Consider the following 26,634-nt stretch of genomic DNA (forward strand, 5'->3'; position numbering starts at 1 on the left):
AAAATGGTTAAGAACCTTGGCTCTGGGTTCAAATTCCTGGCTCAACCTCTGTGTGAGCTTGGGCAGGTTGCTCTACCTCTCTGTGCTCAGCTTATCTGGAAAATGAGCATCATAAAAGTACTGACTTCCCAAGATTATTGTGAGGAATACAGTCATTGCTCAGCAACTGCAGAGGCTTGGTTCCCAGACCCCCTTGGAAAGTCTGTCCCGTTTTATATAAATGGTATAGTATTTGCATATAACTCACATACATCCTCTGCTGCTGCTGCTAAGTCAGTTTAGTTGTGTCTGACTCTGTGCGACCCCATAGACAGCAGCCCACCAGGCTCCACCGTCCCTGGGATTTTCCAGGCAAGAACAATGGAGTGGGTTGCCATTTCCTTCTCCAATGCATGAAAGTGAAAAGGGAAAGTGAAGTCGCTTGGTCGTGTCCGACTCTTCGAGACCCCATGGACTGTAGCCCACCAGGCTCCTCCATCCATGGGATTTTCCAGGCAAGAGTACTGGAGTGGGGTGCCATTGCCTTCTTCGCATACATCCTCTGGCAACATTTAAATAATCTTTGTGCGTGTGTGCTAAGTCGCTTCAGTCATGTCTGACTCCTTGCAACCCTATGACCTGTAGCTCGCCAGGCTTCTCCGTCCATGGGATTCTCTAGGCAAGAATACTAGAGTGGGTTGCCATGCCCTCCTCCAGGGGATCTTCCCGATCCAGGGATCGAACCCAAGTGTCTTATGTCTCCTGCAGTGGCAGGCGGATTCTTTACCACTAGCACCACCTGAGAAGCCCAAATCATCTTTAGATTATTTATAATACCTAATACAGTGTAAATGCTATGGAAATAGTTGTACATACAATGTAAATGCTATGGAAATAGTTGCAGGCCTGTGCCAAATTCAAGTTTTGCTTTTCGGAAACTTCTTGAATTTAAATGCATGCTCAGTCTCTTCAGTCATGTCCGACTCTGTGCAACCCTATGGACTGTAGCCTGCCATGTTCTTCTGTCCATGGGATTCTCCAAGGCAAGAATACTGGAGTGAGTTGCCATGCCCTCCTCCAAGGGATCTTCCCGATGCTGGAATTGAACCCACTGAGTCTCCTGCATCTTCCGCATCACAGGCGGATTCTTTACCGCTGAGCCACCCAGAAAGCCCTGAATTTAAATATATATATATATATAATTTAAGTATATGTATATAATTTATATACAGTTGGTTGAATCTGCAAATAGGAAACCCACAGGTATGGGGGGCAGCTGTACTTCATTTATTTAGGTCGTGTCCTTAAAACCATGCATGGCAAGGACCACACATGTTCAATTTCCCCTCTAAACAATGTAAATAATGACAGGATTGTTGTGAGAACTAAAAAATGACATGCAGGAACAGGTCCTAGCTCAGGGCCATTAATGCAACAGGTACACAAAAGACATCTGCTCTGGCTAGTACTCCTTCCTCATCAGTTTTTATAGTAGTGATAATGAAGATGATTTTCCTTGTATAGGGAGTTTTTAAATACAATTTTAAAGATTATTTCCATTTATAGTTATTACAAAATATTGGCTATATTACCCATGTTGTATAATGTCCTTGAGCCTGTCTTGCACCCAACAGTTAGTACCTCCTACTCCCCTCCCCTTCATTGCCCCTCCCACCACTAGTAGCCACTAGCTTGTTCTCTGTATTTGTGAACCTTCTTTTTTGTTATATTCACTAGCTTGTCGTATTTTTTAGGTTCCACATGTAAGTGATATCATACAATATTTGTCTTTCTCTGTCTGACTTATTTCGCTTAGCATGCTGCTGCTAAGTTGCTTCAGTTGTGTCCGACTCTGTGCGACCCCATAGACGGCAGCCCACCAGGGTCCTCCATCCCTGGGATTCTCCAGGCAAGAATACTGGAGTGGGTAGCCATTTCATTCGCTTAGCATAATACCATCCAAATCCCTCCATGTTGCTTCAAATGGCAAAATTTCATTCTTTTGTTAATGACTGAATAGTATTCCATTGTGTATATGTACCACATCTTCTTTGTACATTCATCTGATGATGGATATTTAGGTTGCTTCCATCTCTTGGCAATTGTAAATAATGCTATGAATACTGGGTGCATGTATTTTTTTTTTGAATTAATGTTTTTTTGCTTTTTTCGGATACAAACCCAGGAGTAGAATTGCTGGTTCATACGGTAGTTCTATTTTTAGTTTTCTTAAGAAACTTCCATACTATTTTCCATAGCAGCTTCACATGTATTGGTACAGTTTTAAGTGCTGGAAATAATCTAATTTAATACTTGCAGCAGCCCTGTAAGGTAGGTGCTATTAATATCCTCCTTATTAATTGAGGAAACTAAGCACAGAGAGGTGAAGTGACTTATCCAAGGTCACACAAAGGAGTGGCAAGGCAGGAATTTGGATCCAGCCCAGCTTATTCTTAATCATTGTGTGTGATGCTTTCTTTTTAAAAATTTTTAAATTTTCATTATTTATTTATTGGCTGTGCTGGGTCTTTGTTGCTGCATGGACTTCTCTAGTTGCGGCCAGCGGTGGCTACACTCTAGTTGTAATTTGCGGGCTTCTCATTGCAGTGGCTTCTCATTGCAGTGGCTTCTCTTGTTGCAGAGCATGGGCTCTAAGGAGCGGGTTTCAGTAGTTGCGGCACATTGGCTCAGTAGTTGCAGCTCCCGGGCTTTAAAGTACAGTCTCAGTTGCTGTGACTCATGGACTTAGTTGCTCCGCAGCAGCTGGAATCTTCCTGGACCAGGAATCGAACCCGTGTCTGCTGCCTTGGCAAGCAGAATCTTTACCAGAGCCACCAGGGAAGCCCTGTATGATGCTTTTTAAAGCCAGGAGAACCGGGTGCTCATTCCGACTCTGCTGTGTGACATCAAGCAGGGCCTTCACCACTCAGAGCCTCAGTTTGCTTTCTGTGAAATAAGAGAATGATGGCACTATGGCGTAGAAGGACAAAGGGTAGCTATCTTATAGACACTCCCCCTGAGCTTCCTCACCCCAAGCACACCTTTGGCAGAGGTTTGGAGTCTGCGGGCCGGGCACCGTCTAGGGGCGGGGCCTTGGTCGCCCTGGTCCAATGGGAGCCCGGGGGCGGGGACCTCCTCCCAGCTCTGTCCAGCACACGAGTCCTCCACGCAGTTCCATCTACCCCGCGGGTGCCTCTGGTGTCCCCAGAGGTCTCCGACCCCAGCCCGCCCCCAGCCCACCCGCCCGGCCTTCAGCCCCCTCCTCAGTCCCCGACTTCAGACCGACTTCAGACGCCTCGGGCTTCGACATCATGGGTGACGGAGGAGAGGGCGAGGATGAGGTCCAGTTTCTGCGGACGGTGCGTATCTCTGTGTTGGGATCTCTGGGACTGTCTCTCGGGTCCCTCTGAGTGTCTCTGTCTCTGAACTCTCTGCCCTGATTGCTTGTGGTCACTGAGACTCACGGTATCTTCCTCTATCCCTGTGGGTGACTGTCACTCTTTCTCTTTCTCTCTCAGTCTTCCCCTACCTTCCTTGCCAGAGAACCAGCAGAATTTGGGACTGCAAAATGGGGAGTGGGGGTGTCTTCTGCCACCTTCTCTGACACTAGCAATTTGTCCCAGAGAACGGGGCCGCTGAGAGAGCACCCCCCTCCCACCTCTCTGGAAGCAGGCACTTGGGGAAGGTGGTTCTAATTCCTGAGCTTAATTTAGCTGTCCCCCTCCCCCCCCCCCCCCCCCCACCTAGCCCTAATTCTCTTCTTGCTTCAGACTCTGACCTATTTAAATTCTTGGGAAGGGGGCTGGTGTGGGTTGACAGACCGAACTCCTTTGAACTCCCAGCCCTGGAGGGTCTCCTGAGGGTCCCTCTGGTTCTGGTCTTCTTTCTTCCCCCACTTGGTCTTCAGAGGAGGGTCAAATATGGATGCTAATGGTCTCTGGGTGGTGTCTCTCCGGATCTGTCTCTTTGGGTTGTCTGCACCTCTGTCTCTCTCCATCTCTGTCTCCCTGTCTCTGGCTTTGTTCTTCAGCTTCAGGCCATCTGCGTTTCACACTGCGTCTTCAGTGTCAAAGACTGTGTCTCTCCCCGCATTTCTGATCCTTGGCTGGCAGAGGGTGGGGGGGGGCAGGGCAGGGTACTGGAACAACAGGTGTCCCTCCCAGAATAGACCGTTTTTCTGGGGCCTGGGCAGGGGACAGGGAGAGAGAGGATGGAGGAGGGGCTGCCCATCTCAGAGTCCTTCCCATTTTTCCTCCCAGTGGTTCTGCTTGGTGTAGGGGTGTGAGGAGGGGAGGGGACGTTCTTAGTCCTGGGCCAGGTCTGCTGATCCTGCACTAGCCCTTCCCCACCCGCTCCCGGCCCTGGGAAATGCTGACACAGCATTCCGGCCCCAGAATAGGGCCCTGGTGAGCCAGCTCTGGTTTCCTGGGAGGGAGGAACAGCTGGGGCTGGTAGTGAAGGATGGGGACAGCTGGACATTCGGCCACGGGAGGAGGCCTAGCTTCACCCTAGACGCTTGCCCCAGCCCCAGCCCCTTAGCAGACATCATGGGTTGGGCTCTGCCCTGCTCCCCAGCCCTAATAAGACCATGGCCATGGCTATGAGCCCTTGAGCAGCCACTCTATGTCAGGCGCCATGCCCAGGGCCTCAACCTCCAGAGGCATCTAATTATATCCTTGCCGCTCTATCTTCTGAGGTAGGGCCCTATCTTTATCTCCCTGGGAGTTTTGAGGGAAACCGAGGCCTGAGTGGCAGAGTCACTGACCAAGGTCAAGGCCAGGAAGTGTCATCTCTGGATGCCCCTGGGTACAGCTCTCCTGCTTTCACAAGAGGAAAACTGGACTCTGACTTGCCTGGGTAGTCAGCGTTGGGTTCTAGAGGCTTGGCCTTGGCATCTCTTGGCCCCAGACTGGGTCCATTTTACTGAACTTTTTTGAGGTTATCAGGTGATTTTCTCAAACTCTCATCCCACTGGTAAGAAATATATTTTATATTGCAACCCAGTACATGCATCTATACACATGTATTATAAAAAGTCAACTTTGTTGAGTTATAATTGACAGGCAATAAATTGTACCCATTTTAGGTGTTATAGTTGACAAGCTGTACATGCCCATGTAACCATTATCATAATCAAGACATAGGATACTTCCTTTACCCCAGAAAGTTCTGTTGGGCTCTTTTCAATAATCATCCTGGCCATCTGCTTTATGTCACCATAGATTCCATTAGTCACTAACCAGTGTTTTGTGTAAAGTATATGCTCATTTGTCTTGCTTCTTTTGCACACTGTAATATTTTTGACATTAATCTATGTAGCATGTATTAAGAATTCATTCCTTTTTTGTTGCTAAGTATTCCTTTGTGAATATGCTGCAATTTGTTTATCGGTTCACCTGCTGATGGACATTGGGTTGCCTCCAGTTCATGATATTATGCTCAAATTAGGTGCACTCACACACGCCTATTTTTAACTGAAACAAGTTTCATAAAATGTAGGTAGCCCTTAGAACACGAGGGGCATGCTGCTATTTTCTGTTCTTGCTCTACTTTTATTTCACTTTTTAAGCATGATGGCCATGGTCCCCAAATTCCTTTCATTTCCTTCTGATGCGTGGCAACATCCAGCCCTGCGCAGGCTGGGATTCATCAAAGCTTGGCCCAGGTCAGAACCTCCTGGGGACTGGCTAATGGTCCAGATTCCCCGCTGACCCCAGAGCTACTGAATCAGGCTCATGGTGTTGAGGGGGAGAGTAGGGCAGCTAGGACGTTGCCTTTTTAACCAGCCTCCTCCCACTTCATTCTGATGCAGGAGAAAGTTAGAGAATCATTGGCATAGGGATTAGGCTCCCTGTCTCTGGTTTACATCTTGATTTTGCCATCTTCCTGTTTCCTAACTTTAGGCAAGTGATTTTTATTTTTCTTTCTGAGCCTCAATTTCCCAGTCTGGAAAATGAGTACAAAAATATGTACCCTAAGGGTTCAAGGGGTACATGCAAATATGCCTCTGAGCTCATCTCCCACTTTCTCCCTTACTCTTGAAGACAGCACCACCAGGCTGTCTCCCTTGCTTTTTCTATTTTTTTAATTATTCATTTATTTGGCTGCACCAGGTCTTAGTTGCAGCATGTGGGATCTAGCTCCCGGACCAGGGATCAAACCTTGGGCCCCCTGTTATTGGAAGCACAGAGTCTTAGCCACTGGACCACCAAGGAAGTCCCTCCTTTGCTTTTTCTGAACACTCTCAGCCCCAGGCCTTTGCACAGGCTGCCTCCTCTTCCTGGAACATTCTTCCTCCAGAGATGATCAGGCCTGATTCTTTCTTGTTATTCAGACAAGGTTCAGCTCAAATGTCATCTCCTTGCAGAGGCAGTCACTTCACCCCCCTCACTGATGTCATCTCTACCCCAAGAGCCACTCACTTACATCACCCTGAGTTATTTTTTCCATAGCACTTATTACTGAAATTAAAATTATAAATTGATTCACCTGTTTTTTTTCTTCACTGAGCAGCATGCAGGATCTTAGGTTCCCAGACCAGGGATTGAACCCATGCCCCCTGCAGTGGAAGCATGGAGCCTTAACCACTAGACCACCAGGAAGTCCCTGATTCACCTGTTCATTACATCTCCCATAAGGATGTCAGTTCCACAGCCAGGGATTTTGCCTGCTTTATTTGCTGTTTTATATCCACACGTAGTCAGTGTCTAGCACAGAGCAGATGCTCAGTGTTTATTAGATGCATGTAAAGCCCTGAGCATGAAGTCTAGCAGACAGCAGGTGCTTGATAAATGCAAACCATACGATCCTTTTGAATAGATAGCATACGCCCGGATGTCGGGGTTGGGGGTTATAGAACAGGGTAGTCCTGGGGCTCCTCCTCCCAGGCTGGATAGAAAGAAAGAGGGCTGTCTGTGGGGAGTGAAGCCCAGGATTTGCTGGAAGGACTAGGGACTGTGTGACTTCCAGCAGGATGCCTAACCTCCTTGAACCTATTTCCTTGGCTGTAAAATGGAATAATCACTGCCTTACTTGGTGGTTAAACACTGAAGTCTCCATCAGTATTTCCCCCCCCCATCAGTTGTGATTGAAACCTCTGTCAGTAAAAATGTTGAGCATGCCCCTAAGTACATTTATATTAGTTATAAATGTAATATAGGCTACTCAACTAACATATCAAGAAGCAGTCTAGTGTTCTAAGAGTGAGGCATATTGGGAATTCCCTAGAGGTCCAGGGCTTTCACTGCCAAGGGCCTGGGTTTGAATGGGGAAAAAAAAAAAAAAGCAGTGTGTGGCATATAGAGCCGCAGCATTGGGATCAAATCTCAGCTGTGTCATATTCCGGCTGTGTGACCTCAGGCAAGTCACTTCACCTCTCTGGGCCGTGTTTCCACAGGTTCAAATACTAGGACTTATCTCAGAAGGTTGTTTATTTTACCTACATTTTAAATTTATTTCAAGCTTAGAGAAAAGTTGTGAGGTTAGCTCAAAGGACTCCCATGTAGCCTTCAGTCATTTTCCCCAGATGTTAAGATGCGTTCCCTTCCCTTCTCCTTCTCCCTCTCTCCAAATGTCTTTTCCTAAACTGTTTGAGAGTAGGTTGTGGACATGATAACCTTAACTCCTAAATCCTTCAGTGTCTGATTATTAAAAAAACACGGGCTCTCTCTTACAAAGGGGAAGATGATGGCTCAGATGGTAAAGAATCCACCTGCAATGCTGGAGACCTGGATTTGATTCTTGGGTTGGCAAAATCCCCTGGAGAAGGGAATGACAACTCACTTCAGTATTCTTGCCTGGAGAATCTCATGGACAGAGGAGCCTGACAGACTACAGTCCATGGGGCCTCAAAGAATCAGATAGAACTTAGCACCTAACACTTGGTTATTGTTGGTGGTCTCTCACAAAACCACAGCACAGTTATCAAAATCAGATTTCATGGGAACTTCGCTGGTGGTCCAGTGGTTAAAACTCCACGATTTCAATGCAGGTGACATGGGTTTGATCCCTGGTTGGGGAACTAAGATTCCACATGCTGTGCAGCATGGCCAAAAAAATAAATAAAAATCAGGAGATTTACTATGGTTGTGATTCCATCATCTAATTCACAGGCTGTACTCACCTGTCACCAGCTGTCTCTATACCATCTTTACATCTATACTCCCCTTTAACCAGGATCCAGTCCAGGCTCTGGCACTGCATTCAAGAGTCACTAGGCAGCACTCCTTAAATGATAACTACTATTAAAACAACACACAAAAGAAAAGTTAGAGAACACTGAGCTTAAAAGCCATTTAACTCCAGGCGCCCATATTTCCCATCCTTGTGGACCCCCACCTGGGAGTCCTCTGGAGCCACTTGGCGTGGGTGCGTGCTAAGTCGCTTCAGTCGTGTCCAGATCTTTGCAACCCCATGGACTGTAGCCCGCCAGGCTCCTCTGCCCATGAGATTGCCCATGATTCCAGGCAAGAATACTGGAATAGGTTGTCATGCCCTACTCTAGGTGATCTTCCGGACCCAGGGATAGAACCCGTGTCTCTTACGTCTCCTGCCTTGGCAGGCAGGTTCTTTACCAGGGCGCCACCTGGGATGTCCGGAGACCGTTAGACTGGAGTTCAAATACCAGTTCCTCCTCTTATCAACCATCTGGCCTTGGACAGGCCATGTCCCCTCATTGAGCCTCAGTTTCCATATTTTAACACTGGGATGACACTGGCTCGGATCTCATGGGGATTTTAGAAGCGTGCAGCGCCCTCAACACGAGCCCCTACTGGATAGCTGGCGAGGGTGGGCGTTACTAGCAGTATCTTTTTCACGAGAGGAAGGGGTGGACCGGGGGGCGGTGTCCTGGGGCGGCGCCGCCCCTGACGCTCCGCCCGCCCCCAGGACGACGAGGTGGTCCTGCAGTGCAACGCCACGGTGCTCAAGGAGCAGCTCAAGCTCTGCCTGGCCGCTGAGGGCTTCGGCAACCGCCTCTGCTTCCTGGAGCCCACCAGCAACGCCCAGGTCTGTGTGGGACAAAGGGAGAGGGGGTCTGACGAGCAGAGAGGCTGGGACCTGAAGAAAGGGGTCTGGGGGGGGTCTGGAGAGGGGGTGCTCTCCCCACGAGGGAAAGGGGCGAGGTCTGGGGTGGGCGAAGGTCTGAAAAGAGCGGGGCGGAGGGTCTTCAATCCAAGGCAGAAGGGCCGGGAGGGTCAGGGGGTGCTAGCAGGGGGCTGACTAGGGAGGGGGCTGGAGGTTGAGAAGTGGAGGGAGTTTGGGGTCTGAGCCTGAGGTGTACTCAGGATCTAAGGGAGGAGGTGACCTGGGGGGATGGGGTTGGGGCTGGGAGAGGGAGGGGATCTGGAGACTGACTGAGGACGCGGCTGGGGGCCTGAGGTGCCTGGGGTGGGAGGCTCAGGGGGGCGGCGTGAATCCGTGACCGCCGTTGTCTGAGGGAGGGGCAGGAGCTAGGCCTGTCTGCTGGTGATGGCGGGAGGTGGGGGTTCTCTGCGGAGAGGGCCAGGAGGAGGCTCCAGGGTTGGAATGGGCGCAGTGTGTATGCCGGGGCGGGGCGGGGCGGGGGGATGAGGCCTCCTATGAGATTAGGTGGGGTGTGGAAACTTCTGTGAGGTTCGGGCGGGATAAAAGAGTGTGCAGGAGGAGGAAAACAGGTATTTCCCGGGATGTTGGCGCGGATGTGGGATGTCTGAAGTGGACGGCAGAGGGCAGGGCTTCTTGGAGGGTTGGGGTCAGGTCTGGGTCTCTAAGGGGTGTAGGTATTTCGATTAGGGGCAGGGGGTGCACCAGCACTTTGGAGCTTTCAGGGCCCCGTTCACCTCTCCCTACCCGCCCCGTCCCCCAGAATGTGCCCCCCGATCTGGCCATCTGTTGCTTTGTCCTGGAGCAGTCCCTGTCTGTCCGAGCCCTACAGGAGATGCTGGCCAACACCGTGGAGGCCGGCGTGGAGGTGAGGCTCCCCCAGGCGGGATGGGTGGTGGGGACAGATGGGAAGACCTGGGGGTCATTTACCGTCCTCTCTTCTTCCTCTCTCTGCCCTGCCCCCCGCAGGCCCTCAATTTGGATAAGTGGGTAGGTCTGGCCTTGGGTGTCATCTGTTCTTGCCACCTCTCCTGACCCCAGGCCTGCCTCTTGGGCTCACATCCTGCACACAGGGGTTGGGGGTCTCCCCCACCCCAGTTGTCAAGGTCTGTGGAGCCCAGAAAAGGCCAGGCAGGCAGGAAGGAAGGGGTGGAGGCTTTTGAGCCCCCTGTTCCCCCACCTGTTCCTTCCTCCTCTTTTCCTTTCCTCCAACCCCGCTCCCAGCTCTTCTCCGCATGGGACCTCTCCCCTCATCACCTCCTGCCGCCCCAAGTGTGGGTCCCCTCTGGTCCAGGAGTGGGTCCGCCATGTGATCACGTGGCCCCATCACATGGCCCCCTCAGAGCATGGGCATGTGATGGGCATGTGATGGGGGCATGATGCCTTCAAGCACCTGGGTGTACCCACCCCTCCAAGAGGGGCTGAGTCTCCTTGTGCCCAGGGGTGAGAGGGTGGTGGAAGCACAGGGCAGGTCTCTATGGACGATGCTCCAATGTAACAACTGGCAGGACAGTACCGGTGCACAGACGTGTTATGACGGTGACAGCAGAGGGGCCAAGGTCTGTGGAACATGAGATACGGGGCTTCCCTGAGTGACCCTAGGAATCTGAACCTCTGGAAGAGGGGTTCAGCTCCCTGGGTGACTTTGGGGCCTGGCTAACAAGTTGAAGGAGGCGAGGAGGACAGAGTGGGCTTTGGGGAATATAAAACACCCCATCCACAGGCTTCTCAGAGACCAGATGCTGCTTCCCTGGGGAAGCAGGGAAGCTGAGGCAGAAAATCTGTTTCTGGTCTAAGCTGAGTTTTCTTCGAATCCAGGCCTGAGAATGGTGTTTTCTGGGGAGCATATTCCCCCCTGGTAGGCCAGATGTTTCGGGGGGCCCTGTTCTCACTCTGTGCCCTCTGTGCCCCCACAGTCGTCCCAGGGTGGGGGACACAGGACACTCCTGTATGGCCATGCCATCCTGCTCCGGCACGCGCACAGCGGCATGGTGAGTGCATCCAGGAGGGGGCGGGGCAGGGGGTGAGGGGGCAATGCCCGCCAGGAGGCTGACTCCCTGCTCCAACCCTAGTACCTGAGCTGCCTCACCACCTCTCGCTCCATGACTGACAAGCTGGCCTTTGACGTAGGACTTCAGGAGGATGCAATAGGTACAGGGGCTGGAGGCAGGGGGTGTGATGGGGACACTGCAGGCAGCGAGTTGGGGTGCAGGTCTGCACCCCAGACCTTTGGAACTGAGAGTCTTGGGGTGTGGATAGACATATTCCGGACAGAGAGACTTGGGTAGACGTGGGGGAACTCTAGGCAGAGAGTCTGAGGGTGGGAATGGGAAACTGAGGCAGAAGTAATAGGAGAATTTGGGGAGGAGGGTTTGGAAGGCTTCGTGGCTGGGAATACCTTGAGGAAGAGCACTGTTACCTGGAAAATTCCATGGACAGAGGAGCCTGGTAGGCTACAGTCCAGGGGGTCGCAAAGAATCAGACATGACTGAGTGACTGAGCACACACGCACACACATTCAGAGAGCCTTTCCCACCCCCGCCCATAGGAGAGGCCTGTTGGTGGACGACGCACCCAGCCTCCAAGCAAAGGTCAGAAGGAGAGAAGGTCCGAGTTGGCGATGACCTCATTCTTGTCAGTGTCTCCTCCGAGCGCTACCTGGTGAGCAGTCCCTCCCCCACCACAGCACCTACTGTGCCCCGGGGCTGGGGGTCATGGGATCCACCCCATCTCCTCATCATGGGTTTGCTTGGTCTCTGGCCCCAGTGTCCTGACTCGCAGTTTCCGGTTTCCATCCAGTTTCTGGTTTCTGATGCCCCATTTCCTGACTTGATCCCCGTTTCCTGATCTGTGACCTCTAATTTTCTGTCTGCCCATTTCTTGGCTTCCACTTTGGTTTCTGACTGACTCTGGAACTATTGTTCACACCCTATCATCTCTGACCCCTACATCCTGGTGGCCTCCAGCACCTGTCGACAGCCAGTGGGGAGCTCCAGGTTGACGCCTCTTTCATGCAGACACTGTGGAACATGAACCCCATCTGCTCTGGCTGTGAAGAGGGTGAGGACCCCAGGCTTCTAGACCCTAAGCAGATACCCCCAAATCAGACCTCCAACCTCACTCCTCAGACCCCATCTCTAGATCTCCCAATTATAACCCTCACTTAGATCTCCAACTGACCCCAAGTCTGAGACTCTAGAGCTCAAATCTCCAAACTGATTGTCAGATTCTAAATTCAGACTGCAAAGCTTAGATGCCAAACTCAAGTCCTAGAGGTCAGACCCCTAAACTCAGATCCAAAGCTTTAAACATTAAATCTGGAGCTTATCTCTTAGACTCAAAGCCTCTAAAGGCAAGCACAAGCTTATCCCTCAACCCCCAAAACCAGCCCCCCAAATTCAAACTCAGATCTCCAATCTAAGACCCCTAATTCAGACTCAAACTCAGCCAATCAACCTCAAACCTCCAACTTTAACCTTAAATCTCCAATACCATCTCCTAGTTCAGACTGCCATGCTAAGACCCTGAATAAACTGGCCCTAAAACTTTGACCCCAAATCTCACACATCAAACCTCAGGGCCTTAAGCCAGACCCAAGCTGAGACTCAAGTCACAGATAACAAAATTCAGGCCTTAATCTCAGACCCTCAAATCCACCAACTTGTAACTACAAAGCTCGTATCTCCCCAGACTCACACCCAAAAATTAAAACTTTCAAACCTCAGACCTCAAACCTCAGATACTAGCCTCAGACCTCCAAAGTAACACTCAAAATTCAGATCCCAACTTCAGATCCAGCCATTGTACTTCTAAACCCAGGCCCCAAAGCAAGCCCTGGAACTCAGACCCCAGTGTCAGGGAATATTAGACCCAAATCTCTGATGACGTTTTCTGACCCAACGTCAAAAATCCAAACTCAGACCTTTAAACCCCAGACCTGCAAACCTGCCAACCTCAGCCCCACACACCCAGACTGCCAAAATTATATCCCCCACCTCAGACCCCAAATCTCATGCCCCCAGCTCAGGCCTCAAACTGAGCCCAAATCTCAGACTACCACTTTGTACCTTCAAACTCAGATGAAGGGGGGTCTCAGATTGCAGACCCCCAAACCCGGCCCCCAGCTTCCCACAGGGCAGAAGGAAGGCCCCCAGTTTTGGTTCCAGACCTTTTGGGGGCTCCAGCTCCCCGTGACCACCTGCCCTTGCTTCTCGTCCAGGCTATGTGACCGGTGGCCATGTCCTCCGCCTCTTTCATGGACACATGGATGAATGTCTGACCATTTCCCCTGCTGACAGTGATGACCAGCGCAGGTCTGGGCTTGGGGACAAGAGGGTCTGGGGTCTTGGGGCTGGAGGTTGGGTGGCAGAGTTTGGCTGGGGGACTGGACCCTGAACCCTTGACCTTGCTATCTTCCATGTACGCAGACTTGTCTACTATGAGGGGGGATCTGTGTGTACCCATGCCCGCTCCCTCTGGAGACTGGAACCACTGAGAATCAGGTACAGGTCGGGTTGGGGGAGGCAGGCTGCAGGGGGGTGTGAGGGGTTCCTGGGGGGCCTGGGAGGAGAAGAGGGTTTTGGAGGAAGAGCTGAGGAAGAGACTGGAGGGTTCTGAGGGAAAATCTGGGGTCCCTAAGGGAGTAATGAAGGTCCTTAGGGGTCTTGGGGGTGGTGAGGGTTCCTGAGGGAGAGATCGGGGGTCCTGACTGAAACTGTGGGAAGTGGAGGGGAGAAAATGACAGATCTGGGAAACTTGGGTGCACCAGAATTATCTGGGGAAGCTCTGAGGAAGCGATGAGGGCTTGAGAGAAGTTTGGGGTTCCTGAGGGAGACCTGGGGGTCCTAAGAAAGATCTGAGGGCTCGGAGGAAGGCTTGGGGCCCCCTGGAACAGGGTAGAGGGCTTGAGAAGGTTTCAACAAAGACTGTGGTGTCCACTGGGAGAACTGGGGGGCCCTCTGACCCCCACCTCGTCCTTACCCTTTGCAGTTGGAGCGGGAGCCACCTGCGCTGGGGCCAGCCGCTCCGCATCCGGCATGTCACCACTGGGCGGTACCTGGCGCTCGTTGAGGACCAGGGCCTCATGGTGGTTGACGCCAGCAAGGCCCACACCAAGGCCACCTCCTTCTGCTTCCGCGTCTCCAAGGTTGGTGCAATCAGGATGCCCGCGCTCACCTGGAGCTCTAAATTCCACTCCAGCCCCACCTCACACTTTGCAATCTCTTGTCAGAGGCGGGGGTTCCCCATTAAACTCACAGGCAGAGGAGGCTGACCTCTGACCCTTGCCCCTGTAGGAGAAACTGGATACAGCTCCCAAGCGGGACGTGGAGGGCATGGGCCCCCCGGAAATCAAGTATGGGGAGTCACTGTGCTTTGTGCAGCACGTGGCCTCAGGCTTGTGGCTCACCTATGCTGCCCCGGACCCCAAGGCCCTGCGACTTGGTGTGCTCAAGAAAAAGGTGGGTGCCTGGAATGGGGAGGGATGGGCTGCAGGAAGGGGACTGGGGGTGGTCATGCTTGGACCTTCAGGGTTTGAGCATGGGATTGAGAGAAAGAAAGGCTGAGAGAGAAACTGAGATTGAGAGACACAGGAAAAAAGAAATTTTATATATTTAGTGGGAGGGAAGTTCAAGAGGGAGGGGAAATATGTATGCTTATGGCTGATTTTCATTGTTGTATGGCAGAAATCAATGCAGCACTGTAAAACAATTATCCTCCAATTAAAAATAAATTAAAAAAGAATGAAAATAAAGTGAAACATTTTGGAGGATTTTGTCAAATTATACTAAAAGCTAAAAAGATATGTCCTTTGGCATAAGTAATTCTGATGTTAGACATTTATCGTAAGGGAATCAATTGGATAATTGTACAAAGATTTGGGTATATTTATCAATGTAAATGTCCAGTTAAAAAAGAATATATATATATATGAAGAGAGAGAGAAATATAGACAGACATGAAGACATAAAAATAGAGAAAGATAGACAGAAATAAGAAAAGACAGAGATGGAAAGAAAAAGATGGACAGTAACAAACTGAGAATAATATTCAACCAAGTATTGAGTAGCCCAGTTGTTCTGGATGTATATGTGGAAAAATAGGCAAGCTAGATTGACCTGTTCCCTGCCTTCCCCATGCTCAGACACTGGCTAAACTGTCTCTAATGAAGTACATAGTTTTACAACCGAACAGTAGGAAAGCTATTAATACTTTTGATAGAGGGAACAGCATGTGCAAAGGCCCTGAGGTTGGGAATGAAGTTGGTCTGTTGCAGTCACAGAAAGGAGATCTAGTTTGGCTGGAGGAGAGTGAGCAAGGGGTGGATTATAGAGATGAGGGCAGAGAGGGGATGGGAACAGATTGTGTAGGGCCTTGTGGGCTGTGGTGATGGAGGTGTGGGGGGTGGGGAATCTTGACTCTTACCCTGTATGAGATGGAGCCACAAGAGAGTTTTGAGCAGGCCTGGGGGTGACCTGATTAAGGGTCACAGGGTTCCTGAGCTGCTTGTGGGAACAGACTATGGGAGTGAGCAGAGCTGGAGGAGGGAGATGGGGTGGGAGGGGGCAGGTGGGGGATAACAGTGGACAACACAGGGGTTTCTGTGGAATGAGGAAAGGCAGAAGAGCCTGGTTGTATTTTGAGGGCAGAGCCAACTGGATTTTCTGACAGATTGGATATCAGGATCAAAGGGATAGGGATTAAGGATGAGGCCATTATTTTTGCCCTTTTTGTCCTGAGCAGCTGGAAGGAGGGAAGTGCCATTAAGCGAGTCAGGGACAGCCAAGTGTCAGTTCAGGAGAACAGGCCCCAGTGCCGAGAATAGAGACATGCAATAGACTTGCTAACGGAATAATTGGGAAGACCAGAGTGGCACCTGTTTGTAAAAAAAAAGTGAGGACTGAAGTTGGAGATACAAGAGCAGAGGATTTAGAGACAGGCCTGGACCAGAGAAGAGAATGTAGGAGTTGTTGGCAAGTGGATGATATTTAAAGTTGCTGGACTGGGTGGGGTCCTGGACTGGGAGGTCAGCTCAGGGGAAAGCCAGCTGCCATGATGGGCTCACCTTCCAGAAAGGTGTGCAGGCATTCTGTCTGGGACATGTTAGGTTTGGGGTGCACTAGGGCTTTCTGATGGGGGGGGATGTTAAATAAATAGGAGATACAAATGGAGAGGGTCTGGCCTGGACAAGATAGAGACAGAGAGGGAGAGAGTGAAAATCAAAGAGGGACCGAAAGAGAGAAAGAAGACAGATGCTTGGACTTACCTGGTGGTCCAGTGATTAGGAATCCACCTGCAGATGCAGGGGACATGGGTTGGATCCCTGGTCTGGGGAGATCCCATGTGCCTTGGGCAACAAAATCCAGGCACCACAACTACTGAAGCCTGCACTCCTTGACTTTGTGCTCCACAACAAGAGAAGCCACCGCCACGAGAAGCCCACACACTACAGGGAAGACCTAACACAGCCAAAACTAATAAATAAATAAAATTAAAAAGAGAAAGAGGCAGAGAGAGAGAGAGAGAGACAGAGAGGGAGGGAGGGAGAAAGAGACAGTGTGGGATAGACATGAGAGAGAGAGAGAAAGGTAGAGAGACACAAGCAGAGGACAGAGACAGAAGGATGGAGAAAGAGGAGAAAGCTAGAGGGGAAAAAAGAGAGAGGGATTGAGGATGAAAGACACAGAGACAGATGGGGAGGGATGGTGGGGGACTGGCAGAGATCTGGTGAAAGATGGGGGCAGTCAGGGGGCTAGAGAGTGGGTGGAGGTCTGGGGAACATGGCCCTTAGGGACTGGGTCCCCTTCCTGACTTCTCTGTTCCACCACTGCCAGGCCATTCTGCACCAGGAAGGCCACATGGACGACGCACTGTCACTGACCCGCTGTCAGCACGAGGAGTCTCAGGCTGCCCGCATGATCTACAGTACTGCCGGCCTCTACAACCACTTCATCAAGTGAGCCACCAGCCTGCCCTGCCCTGGGGGGCCAGGCCACACCTTGACCCCCATGCTTCTGGAGTTTTTGCACCTGACCATTACATCTCTATCTCTGACATTCACATGCCCAACATAGATAAACTCCTGACCTCTATACACTTGGGGCTTCCTTGGTAGCTCAGCTGGTAAAGAATCTGCCTGCAATGAAGGAGACCCTGGTTCAATTCCTACGTTAGGAAGATCCCCTGGAAAAGGGATAGGCTACCTACTCTAGTATTCTTGGGCTTCCCTGGTGGCTCAGATGGTAAAGAATCCACCTGCAATGCGGGAGACCTGGATTTGATCCCTGGGTGGGGAAGATCCCCTGGAGAAGGAAATGGCAACCCACTCCAGTATTCTTGCCTGGAGAACTCCATGGACAGAGGAACCTGGTGGACAGTCCATGGGGTGGCAGAGTCAGACACGACTGAGCGACTAAACACAGCTATACACTTGACCCCTAATCTGTCTCTACCAGTCATGACTTTGACATCACATCCCTGATCATTACCTAGTTTCACACCCCTGACACCCAGACCCTCGACCCTAGACATCCCTTAGCCGTGACCTATGCTTGCATGACGTGTCCTACACAGACGCTTTGCCCTTGGCGACTGTGTGAACTCAGGCCGATGCCCCTCTATCCCTGCGCCTCCGTCTCCCGCTCTGTTAAACAGGTGTATCTGTGGGAGTCCTGCGGGGACTCGGGGTGGGAGGGGGCGGGACTTGCACAGTGTTGCGGGTCCCTTGCTGACCAATGCGCGGTCCCCGCAGGGGCCTGGACAGCTTCAGCGGAAAGCCGAGGGGCTCGGGGTCCCCGGCGGGCACAGCGCTGCCTCTCGAGGGCGTCATCTTGAGCCTGCAGGACCTCATCGGCTACTTTGAGCCGCCCTCCGAGGAGCTACAGCACGAAGAGAAGCAGAGCAAGCTGCGCAGCCTGCGCAACCGCCAGAGCCTCTTCCAGGAGGAGGTGAGGCCACAGCCCAGGAGGGCATGGTCTGTGGGCGCGGGGGCGGGGCCTGTGAGAGGGGCGGAGCCTGCCGGGCCTGGAGAAGCGGTGGTCTGAGTGGAGCGAGGCAGGAGGAAGGACCTGTACTGTGTGAACAGAGCTGGGGAGCGGGTCATTAGGGACACGCGAGGGGGCGGAGTCTTGAGTGTCCTGACTGAGCGGTGGGCGTGGTTTTGGTGAGGGGCGGGACGTGTTGGCAGAGCAGGGGCAGGACCTGTGAAAGCAACTTGGGACCGGAGCCTGGAGGCCCCGGGCAGGACTTGTTTCCTTTCGTGGGAGGACGCGGCGCGGTGAGGCTAAGCTCTGAGCCAAGACAAGCCTGTGGAGGGAGGCAAGGCGTGAGAAGTCAGAGGCTGAGCTGCTGGCCTCAGGGGGCGGTGTCTGTAGGGGCGGAGCCTGCGGGATGGGAAGACAGAACCTGAGCGGGGCATGGTGAGGGTCAGGGCCAGAGAGGTTTTCGGGTTTCAGGTGGGTGGTGTAAGGAGGGACTTCAGCTTGAGTCAGAGGCTGGGAGTTTGTGTTTTACGAGGCTTGGTGGTCTCCCCTCGGCGAGAGGTCTGAGTGGGAGGGGCCGAGAGAGGTGAGAGGCTGGGGCTGGACAGAGGCCCAGGGTCAGATATTTCCACACGGTGATTGGGGAGCATTTTCATTTAGGGTCTAACAGCTTGGGCCCCCTTCCTCTTCAGGGGCTCCCATTCTGATGGGGGCGGCAGACTTAGAAATGATAATACTAACAATAACAAAATTTATGGCGTGGGATTAGTATACACAAAGTGTTTGGAACAGTACCAGCACATAGAAGATGCTATATTGACTACGGTTATTATTAGCGAATTTAGCCCTTACTGTATGTTATGGGTTTTGTATACCTGATATCCTCCCCCATAACCCCATGGGGGATTGTAATTCCCATATTGCAATGGGAATTACAATGGGTCACTGAGTCGCAGAGAGATTAAATAACAACCACTTATTGAACAGATATACCAGAGGGATTATAGTTGTCAACAAAACAGAAAAATCCATGTCCTTGTGGAGCTGACATGGGGGAGAGGATAAATGATCAATAAAATAGAGGGATTATAGGGTATATTAGATGATGATAATAAACGCTAAGGAGAAAAACAAAGCAGGGCAATAGTAGAGAGTGCTGCTGCTGCTGCTGCTGCTAAGTTGCTTCAGTCGTGTCCGACTCTGTGCTATCCCGTAGATGGCAGCCCACCAGGCTCCCCCGTCCCTGGGATTCTCCAGGCAAGAACACTGGAGTGGGTTGCCATTTCCTTCTCCAATGCATGAAAGTGAAAAGTGAAAGTGAAGTCGCTCGGTCATGTCCGACTTTTAGCAACCCCATGGACTGCAGCCTACCAGGCTCATCCATCCATGGGATTTTCCATGCAAGAGTACTGGAGTGGGGTGCCATTACCTTCTCCGAGAGAGTGCTGGGGTTGTTGCAATTTAAGGTAGAATGGTCAGGGACTTCCCTGGCAGTCCAGTGGTACTCCCAATGCAGGGGATGCAGGTTTGATCCCTGGTCAGGGAACTAGATCCCATTTGCCACAACTTAAGATCCCATTCCTGCAACTAAGACCTGGCCAAAGACATAGATATTAAAAATAAATAAAATAGAATGGTCGGGGAGGATGACCTGAATGAAGATAGGCAGTTACACCTACACCTGAGGGAAGGGAGATAGAACAAGTACAGGGGCCGTGAAGTGGGAGTGTGCTTGAGAGTTTCCAGAATAACCAGGAGGCTGAATTGACTGAAGCTGGGTGAGCTAGAGGAAGAGTGGGAGGGGATGAGCCGGGAGAGGTGACAGGGCCAGGCCATGGCGAGGACTTTTGCTTTGGGAGTCACAGAAGAGTTAGGTCTTTGAAAGTCACAACTGGCTAGGGGCAGAGCCACTCTGTATGACTCCAGCTGGTTGTGTTCTCTACCACGAGGCGCTGCATCTCTTACCATGAGCCCAGGATGTAGATACAATGGTTGTCATAGCAGCCTTATTGTCTGTTACTGCTGGAATGTATCCACAAATGTGGCTTCTCCATACGATGGCTATGGATGCCTCTCAGCAATGAAATGAACAAATGACAACTGTGTGAGACAATGCTCTTCATCTTTTTTAAACAAAATATTTATTTTTTTAATTGGCTGAGCTGGGTCTTTTTAGTTGTGCCATGCGGGATCTATAGTTTTGGCATCTGAACTCTTAGTTGCAGCATGTGGGATCTAGTTCCCTGACCAGGGATTGAGCCCGGGTCCCCAGTACCAGGAGCACAGAATCTTAGCCACTAGACTACCAGGGAAGTCCCACTGTGCTCTTAATCTTAAAATCTAGTATTGAGCAAAAGAATCCATGTACAAAAGGATACTTACTGTATATGTCAAGTTCAAAAAGAGGCAAAATGCCACTAGACTGTTTACCAATGTGCACATAGGTAGTAAGCATAGAGAGGCAAGGAAAGAATTTCCATACAAGTTAGGATGACAGTAATCCCTGGCCGAGAGAGTTGTATAATCAGGAGGGGCATCGAGGTGACTTCTAGGTGGCTGGCAATGCTCTCTTTCGAGGTTACACAAGTGTTCTTTATATTTGTTTGTTAAACCATAGTCACTTAATCTTTATTATTTGCAGATACTGTCTTTGCAAATATGCCTACTTGCTCAAATTTATTCGTAACCCTCCCCGCCACCAAATCAATACTTGTAGTGTATTTGTGGTCATTTGTGGACATGTACAGAGAGGAAAAAGTTTAAGTCAGCTGATGCCATGTTTCCAGTTGAGGTTGAATAAGGTGACAGTCTGCCTTTTTATTTCAACTCTCACCTGTAAACAAGTGTCCTTTTCATATTGGTATATTGAGAGCCACACTTCATATTTTTGTGCTTTTTTGTTAATTTTGTTGATTAAAATGACCCCTCAGCACAGTGGAAAAGTGCTATCTAGTGTTTCCAAGTGCAAGACAGCTGTGATGTACCTTTCTGAGAAAATACATGAATTACAGTGTCATTGGTTGTGATTTTAATGTTAATGAATCAACAGCATCTATTAAATTGGTGTCTTTAAACAGAAACACACATAAAACAAGAGTGTGTATTGATTGTTGGAAATGTTGTGCTCAGAGACTCAGAGATGCTCCCTGAGTTTCCTCTTTGAGCCATGATTCTCAGGATTCACTAATTCAGTGCTCACGTCGACTATACAGAACTTAGCTACTGTGAAAATCAAGAATTGATTGTGCATTTTTATGTGCTTTTCTGTATATCTGTTATAATTCAAAATGAAAGAAGACAAAAGGAGAGAGAGAAGGCAAACATCTCTCTGATGGTTAGTATGGAGAGTGAGCTGAGCCAAATGGGACCAGGAGTAGGGTGCTTGGAAGTGGAAAGGAGGAAAGAAAATGCTGGAAGGAGAAGCACAGATTCAGTCCTGATGTTAATAGGAATGTGTTATGCTGGGGACAGAGGCAGGGCAGGACAGAGTCAGGTCTGGGCAGCCGAGGAGGAGAAGAGGGAAATAGGAGTGAAGGTGGACACGGAGCCGGTGGCTCTGATTTAACATTATTTATGTATTTATTTGGGCTTCCCTGATAGCTCAGCTGGTAATGAATCCCCCTGCAATGCAGGAGACTCTGGTTCGATTCCTGGGTTGGGAAGATCTCCTGGAGGAGGGCATGGCAATCCACTCCAGTATTCTTGCCTGGAGAATCCCCATGGACAGAGGAGCTTAGTGGGCTACAGTTCATGGGGTCACAAAGAGTCAGACACAATTGAGCGACTAAGCACAGTACACGTGTATTTATTTATTTATTTGGCTGTACCTTACAGCATCTTAGTTCCCTGACCAGGGATTGAACCCATGCCCTCTCAGTGGAAGTATGGAGTCTTAACCACTGAACCACCAGAGAAGTCCCTGTGACTCTAGTTTAGATCTGAGAACACGAAGTCACTAGCTACTGAAGGATTATGAATTAGCAAATTCAAGAAAGGTAAGGAAGGGAGGGCCTGGGGTTCCTGTGATGACCCCCTATTTTCTCTATTCCAGGGGATGCTCTCCTTGGTCCTGAATTGCATTGACCGCCTAAATGTCTACACCACTGCTGCCCACTTTGCTGAATTTGCAGGGGAGGAGGCAGCAGAGTCCTGGAAAGAGATTGTGAACCTGCTCTATGAAATCCTGGGTAAGGGGCCCCAGTCTGGACTCCCCCTTGAGCACCCCGGGTTCCCAGTCCTATGGGATCTGACCCCTCTTTCCACCTTCAGCCTCTCTGATCCGTGGCAATCGTGCCAACTGTGCCCTCTTCTCCAACAACTTGGATTGGCTGGTCAGCAAGCTGGATCGGCTAGAGGCCTCCTCAGGTAGGAGAACCCACGGGGAGGGGATGGGGACTTGGGGGAGGGGAGGGCTGCATCCGTGTCAGCTCTCATGCTGGTCCCTGTGCAGGGATCCTGGAGGTGCTGTACTGTGTCCTGATTGAGAGTCCGGAAGTCCTGAACATCATCCAAGAGAACCACATCAAGTCCATCATCTCCCTCCTGGACAAGCATGGGAGGAACCACAAGGTTGGCCCCTCATCCCCTGAATTCTGAACCCTGACCTTTCCCTATGGCCCTCAAATTGCCCCCCCTTCCCCAATTTGTCCCTTACCTGGACTCTCCTGCTACAAGCTTCCATCTCAATACCGAGTCTTCAACTCATGGTTCTTAAATGAGCTCTGCGCGACATCAGATGCTTCATTAGATCTTTGAAGCAGTTTATTCAGTTTCTAATTTTGTAGTCTTCAGTGGGAGCTGCACAGATACCCTCCAGTTTGCCACAAGTGCTACTGGTTCCCATAGAATTATTCCTAACCACCTCAGATACTCGACTGCAATGCAGGAGATACGGGTTTGATCCCCGGGTTGGGAAGATCCCCTGGAGGAGGAAATGGCAACCCACTTCAGGATTGCTGCCTGGGAAATTCCATGGATAGAGGAGCCTGGCAGGCTACAATCCACGGGGTCACAAGAGTCTAAAACGACTGAGTGCCTAAACCACTAAACTGCCACCACCACCTCACATGTTTACGTTATCCACCTGGGCCCTGAAGACACTCCACTAATCTGAAAGCCTCATCTTGATCCCTGTGCTCTTTCCCTGACCGATCCTTTCACTCTTCCCCTGACCTCTCAGCTGTTACTGCTGTCTCCCCTTCCTTACATTGCTGATGTCTTATCCTAATTCAAATGGCCCCTCGCTTCTCGCCTGACCTTTCCCTTTGACCCCAATCTCGCTCAGTGATTCCTGACCTCCCACTTACATCACCTCGTCTCAGCCCAAATCTCTATCTCCCATCCTGGTGCGTCATCCTTCTGGTATCCTATCCTGGGTCTCCCATAGACCCACTTCCCCCACTTCTCTGGTGCCCTCACACCCTGACCTCTGACCTTGACCTCCAGGTGCTGGATGTGCTATGTTCCCTGTGTGTGTGCAATGGCGTGGCCGTGCGCTCCAACCAAGATCTCATCACTGAGAACTTGCTCCCTGGCCGAGAGCTTCTGCTGCAGACAAACCTCATCAACTATGTCACCAGGTCTGGCCCCTGACTCCTGACTCCAGGACTCAGAACCTCTCAAGCCCCTCCCTAACTCCCGGGTGGGTGGGCCTTCCTCCACCTCCCACCCTGGGACTTGACACCGGTCCCCACAGCCGTTCCCAGGTCATCCCTGGCTTCTCACACCTCTTGTCGTCTCTCCCTGCTCTGTTTCTGCCTGTCTCTTCCTCTCTTTCTGTGTTGCTCTTTCTGTCTTCCTGTGTCTCTATTTCTCCTCTACCTCTTTTTCCTGGGCTCTCGTCCACCTCTCTCTTCTCTGTCCTTTGATGCTTCTGTCTCTCTCTGCTTTCTCTGTGTGTGTGTCTCTCTCTGTCTGTTACTCTCTGTCTCCATGTCTCTGCTTTTCTGTTTTTCCTGGGTGTGGATCTCTTGGTCTTTCTCCCTTCCCTTCCTGCCCCCAGCAGCCTGGGTCTCCTCTCCATCTCTCCTTCACCCTCCTCTCCTGTTCTGTCTCTCCTGTAGCATCCGCCCCAACATCTTTGTGGGCCGAGCAGAGGGCACCACGCAGTACCTCAAATGGTACTTTGAGGTGATGGTGGACGAGGTGGTTCCGTTCCTGACAGCTCAGGCCACCCACCTGAGGGTGGGCTGGGCCCTCACTGAGGGCTACAGCCCCTACCCCGGGGGCGGCGAGGGCTGGGGCGGCAACGGGGTCGGCGATGACCTCTATTCCTACGGCTTTGACGGGCTGCACCTCTGGACAGGTACCTGGACCCTTCTAGGGGACCCTCAACCCTGACCATTGACCCCAGGGTTTCTAAGGGTCTCACTGAACACCTTGGGGTTCTTGGGATCTTGACCCCCAAACAGGCTAATTTTGACCCCTTTACTCCTCATTTCCCAAGACCCTAACCCTAGAGCTTCGAGAATCTTGGCCCTCACCTGTTTCTTCATAAGCCCCAGAACTCTGATCCCAGAGGAGGTCTGATCTCTGACCTGAGAGATCCTAGAAAACTGCCCCGATGATTATGACCTCTGATCTTTGACTTCTGACCCCAAAGATTCCAGAATCCTAACTCTAGGACAGCTTTAATCTCTGACTCCTACACCTCTCAAGAACCTAACCTCAGGGGAAACTTGACCTCTGCCCCTAATCTCTAAGAGCACTTGACCTTGGAGATCCTAAAACCCCATTGGATCCTCTAATATCTACCCTTGTCTCCTGAGCCCACTGGTTCTGCTGGACCTCTGACTTCTGACTTCTTCCCGGTGATCCGGGTGCAGGACACGTGCCACGCCTGGTCACTTACCCTGGGCAGCACCTCCTGGCCCCCGAGGACGTGGTCAGCTGCTGCCTGGACCTCAGTGTGCCGTCCATCTCTTTCCGCATCAATGGCTGTCCCGTGCAGGGGGTCTTCGAGGCCTTCAATCTTGATGGGCTCTTCTTCCCTGTTGTCAGCTTCTCGGCTGGTGTCAAGTAAGGACTCATCCCTGCCCCCTTGCCAGTCTCCAGACCAGGGCCTGTCCTAAGACAGCTTCTGCAGGCATGCTGTGGCCTGCTATGGGGCCAGGACCCAGCGGCCTATCCTCAGGACCGACAGGCCAGACCCCTGTGTGAGGGTCACTGTGACACTCTCAATGACCTCCGCTTCTCCCCAATCTCTGTGTCCCCAAATTTCACAATGACCTTCTAATGATTAATAAGTTTCTTCCAGTGACCTCCCAAATGAACCTCTGATCCTCCCAATTATTCTATGCCATTCCAATAACCTCCAAATGATTTCAAAATCTGAATGATGATCTTCCAGTGACCACAAAGCCTCCCAATGATCTTGGACTCTCCCAATGACGCCATGCTCTTAACAACTCCTCAATGACCCCAGCTTCTCCCAGTGGTACTCTAAGAGCTCCATAATCTCCCAGCTACCCTTCAATGACCACAGTTATTTCAAAGACTTCTCAGTAGCCCAGTGTTTTCCCAATGACCCCAAACTCTGTGTGTGACTTCTCACCATTTCAGTGGTAATTACAGTTTCTCAAGGTTACACCTTGAAAGTCTCAATGACTTCTGGATGACCACCTTCTTGGTCTCCCCCAAACCTTCTGGTATCTCTAAATGCTCTATTGACCCAGGGCCTCCTCCAAAGGACCTTCCTGTGACCATGGATTAACTCCTTAGTGACCTGGCCCCCACTTTACTTTTTTTGACTTTCTAACAATTCCTATTGCCTTCTGACAGTTTCTTTGACCTTAGACTTCCCTGATTCCTAAAATCACCTCCATGACCCTATGACTGTCCACTGACCTCAAGTCAACCCAGCATCTCCCACCAATTCCAGGATTGCTCCCTTCCCCTCCCTGAGTACAGACTCTGCTAGGTAAACTGTCCTCACTAGTGACCCCGCTCTCCCATCTAGAGTGCGGTTCCTCCTTGGTGGCCGCCATGGAGAATTCAAGTTCCTCCCTCCTCCTGGGTACGCCCCTTGCCACGAGGCTGTGCTCCCACGAGAGCGACTCCATCTGGAACCCATCAAGGAGTACCGGCGGGAAGGGCCTCGGGGGCCCCACCTGGTGGGCCCCAGTCGCTGCCTCTCACACACCGACTTTGTGCCCTGCCCTGTGGACACTGTCCAGGTACTGCCTGCTCTGTAAGGGTTTCCTGGACTGGCAGACCCCCTTAGGAGTCAGTGGGGTGGGCAGCTGAGCTGGAAGCTGGGGACCTTGTTGTTTGACAGATGGGGAAACTGAGGCAGGAGGGAGGCAAAGGAATCTCTCCAGGCAGAATCTGAGTTTCAGGGGGTCCTCACGATAGCCCCCTAAAGAAAGGACTATTATTTGGACTTCCCTGGTGGCTAAGGCTCTGCGCTCCCAACACAGGGGCTCTGGGTTCAATCCCTGGTCAGGGAACTAGATCCCACATGCCACAACTAAAGATCCCGCATGCCGTGATGAAGACAGAAGATCCTGCATGCTGCAACTAAGACCTGGTGCAGCCAAATAAATCAGTAAAAATAAATATGTAATAAAAGAAAGGACTATTATTGCCCCAATATACA

The 26,634-nt window shown here is 51.0% G+C and overlaps 1 protein-coding gene across 6 annotated transcripts in view; it reads left to right on the top strand.

Annotated features, from left to right (window-relative positions):
* The first annotated feature begins 3,124 nt into the window (after positions 1-3,124).
* Positions 3,125-26,634, top strand: part of RYR1 (ryanodine receptor 1) — a 128,323-nt gene continuing 104,813 nt past the window's right edge. For all 6 annotated transcript variants that reach the window (XM_086352334.1, XM_086352337.1, XM_086352335.1 and 3 more), the window contains exons 1-20: positions 3,125-3,338; positions 8,866-8,985; positions 9,824-9,928; positions 10,977-11,051; positions 11,133-11,211; positions 11,609-11,721; positions 12,027-12,120; positions 13,280-13,373; positions 13,488-13,562; positions 14,050-14,206; positions 14,355-14,519; positions 16,893-17,014; positions 17,810-18,005; positions 22,090-22,225; positions 22,308-22,403; positions 22,489-22,607; positions 23,484-23,617; positions 24,101-24,342; positions 24,863-25,055; positions 25,996-26,212. In XM_086352334.1, coding sequence (XP_086208460.1) covers positions 3,291-3,338; positions 8,866-8,985; positions 9,824-9,928; positions 10,977-11,051; positions 11,133-11,211; positions 11,609-11,721; positions 12,027-12,120; positions 13,280-13,373; positions 13,488-13,562; positions 14,050-14,206; positions 14,355-14,519; positions 16,893-17,014; positions 17,810-18,005; positions 22,090-22,225; positions 22,308-22,403; positions 22,489-22,607; positions 23,484-23,617; positions 24,101-24,342; positions 24,863-25,055; positions 25,996-26,212 — 2,580 coding nt within the window. In that variant the 5' untranslated portion in view covers positions 3,125-3,290. The remainder of the gene's footprint in view (positions 3,339-8,865; positions 8,986-9,823; positions 9,929-10,976; positions 11,052-11,132; positions 11,212-11,608; positions 11,722-12,026; positions 12,121-13,279; positions 13,374-13,487; positions 13,563-14,049; positions 14,207-14,354; positions 14,520-16,892; positions 17,015-17,809; positions 18,006-22,089; positions 22,226-22,307; positions 22,404-22,488; positions 22,608-23,483; positions 23,618-24,100; positions 24,343-24,862; positions 25,056-25,995; positions 26,213-26,634) is intronic.

The sequence above is a fragment of the Bos grunniens genome, chromosome 18 (genome assembly GCF_055505025.1).
Source record: "Bos grunniens cultivar Pamir isolate PY7600 chromosome 18, Bosgru_T2T1.0, whole genome shotgun sequence".
Classification (NCBI taxonomy): Eukaryota; Metazoa; Chordata; class Mammalia; order Artiodactyla; family Bovidae; genus Bos; species Bos grunniens.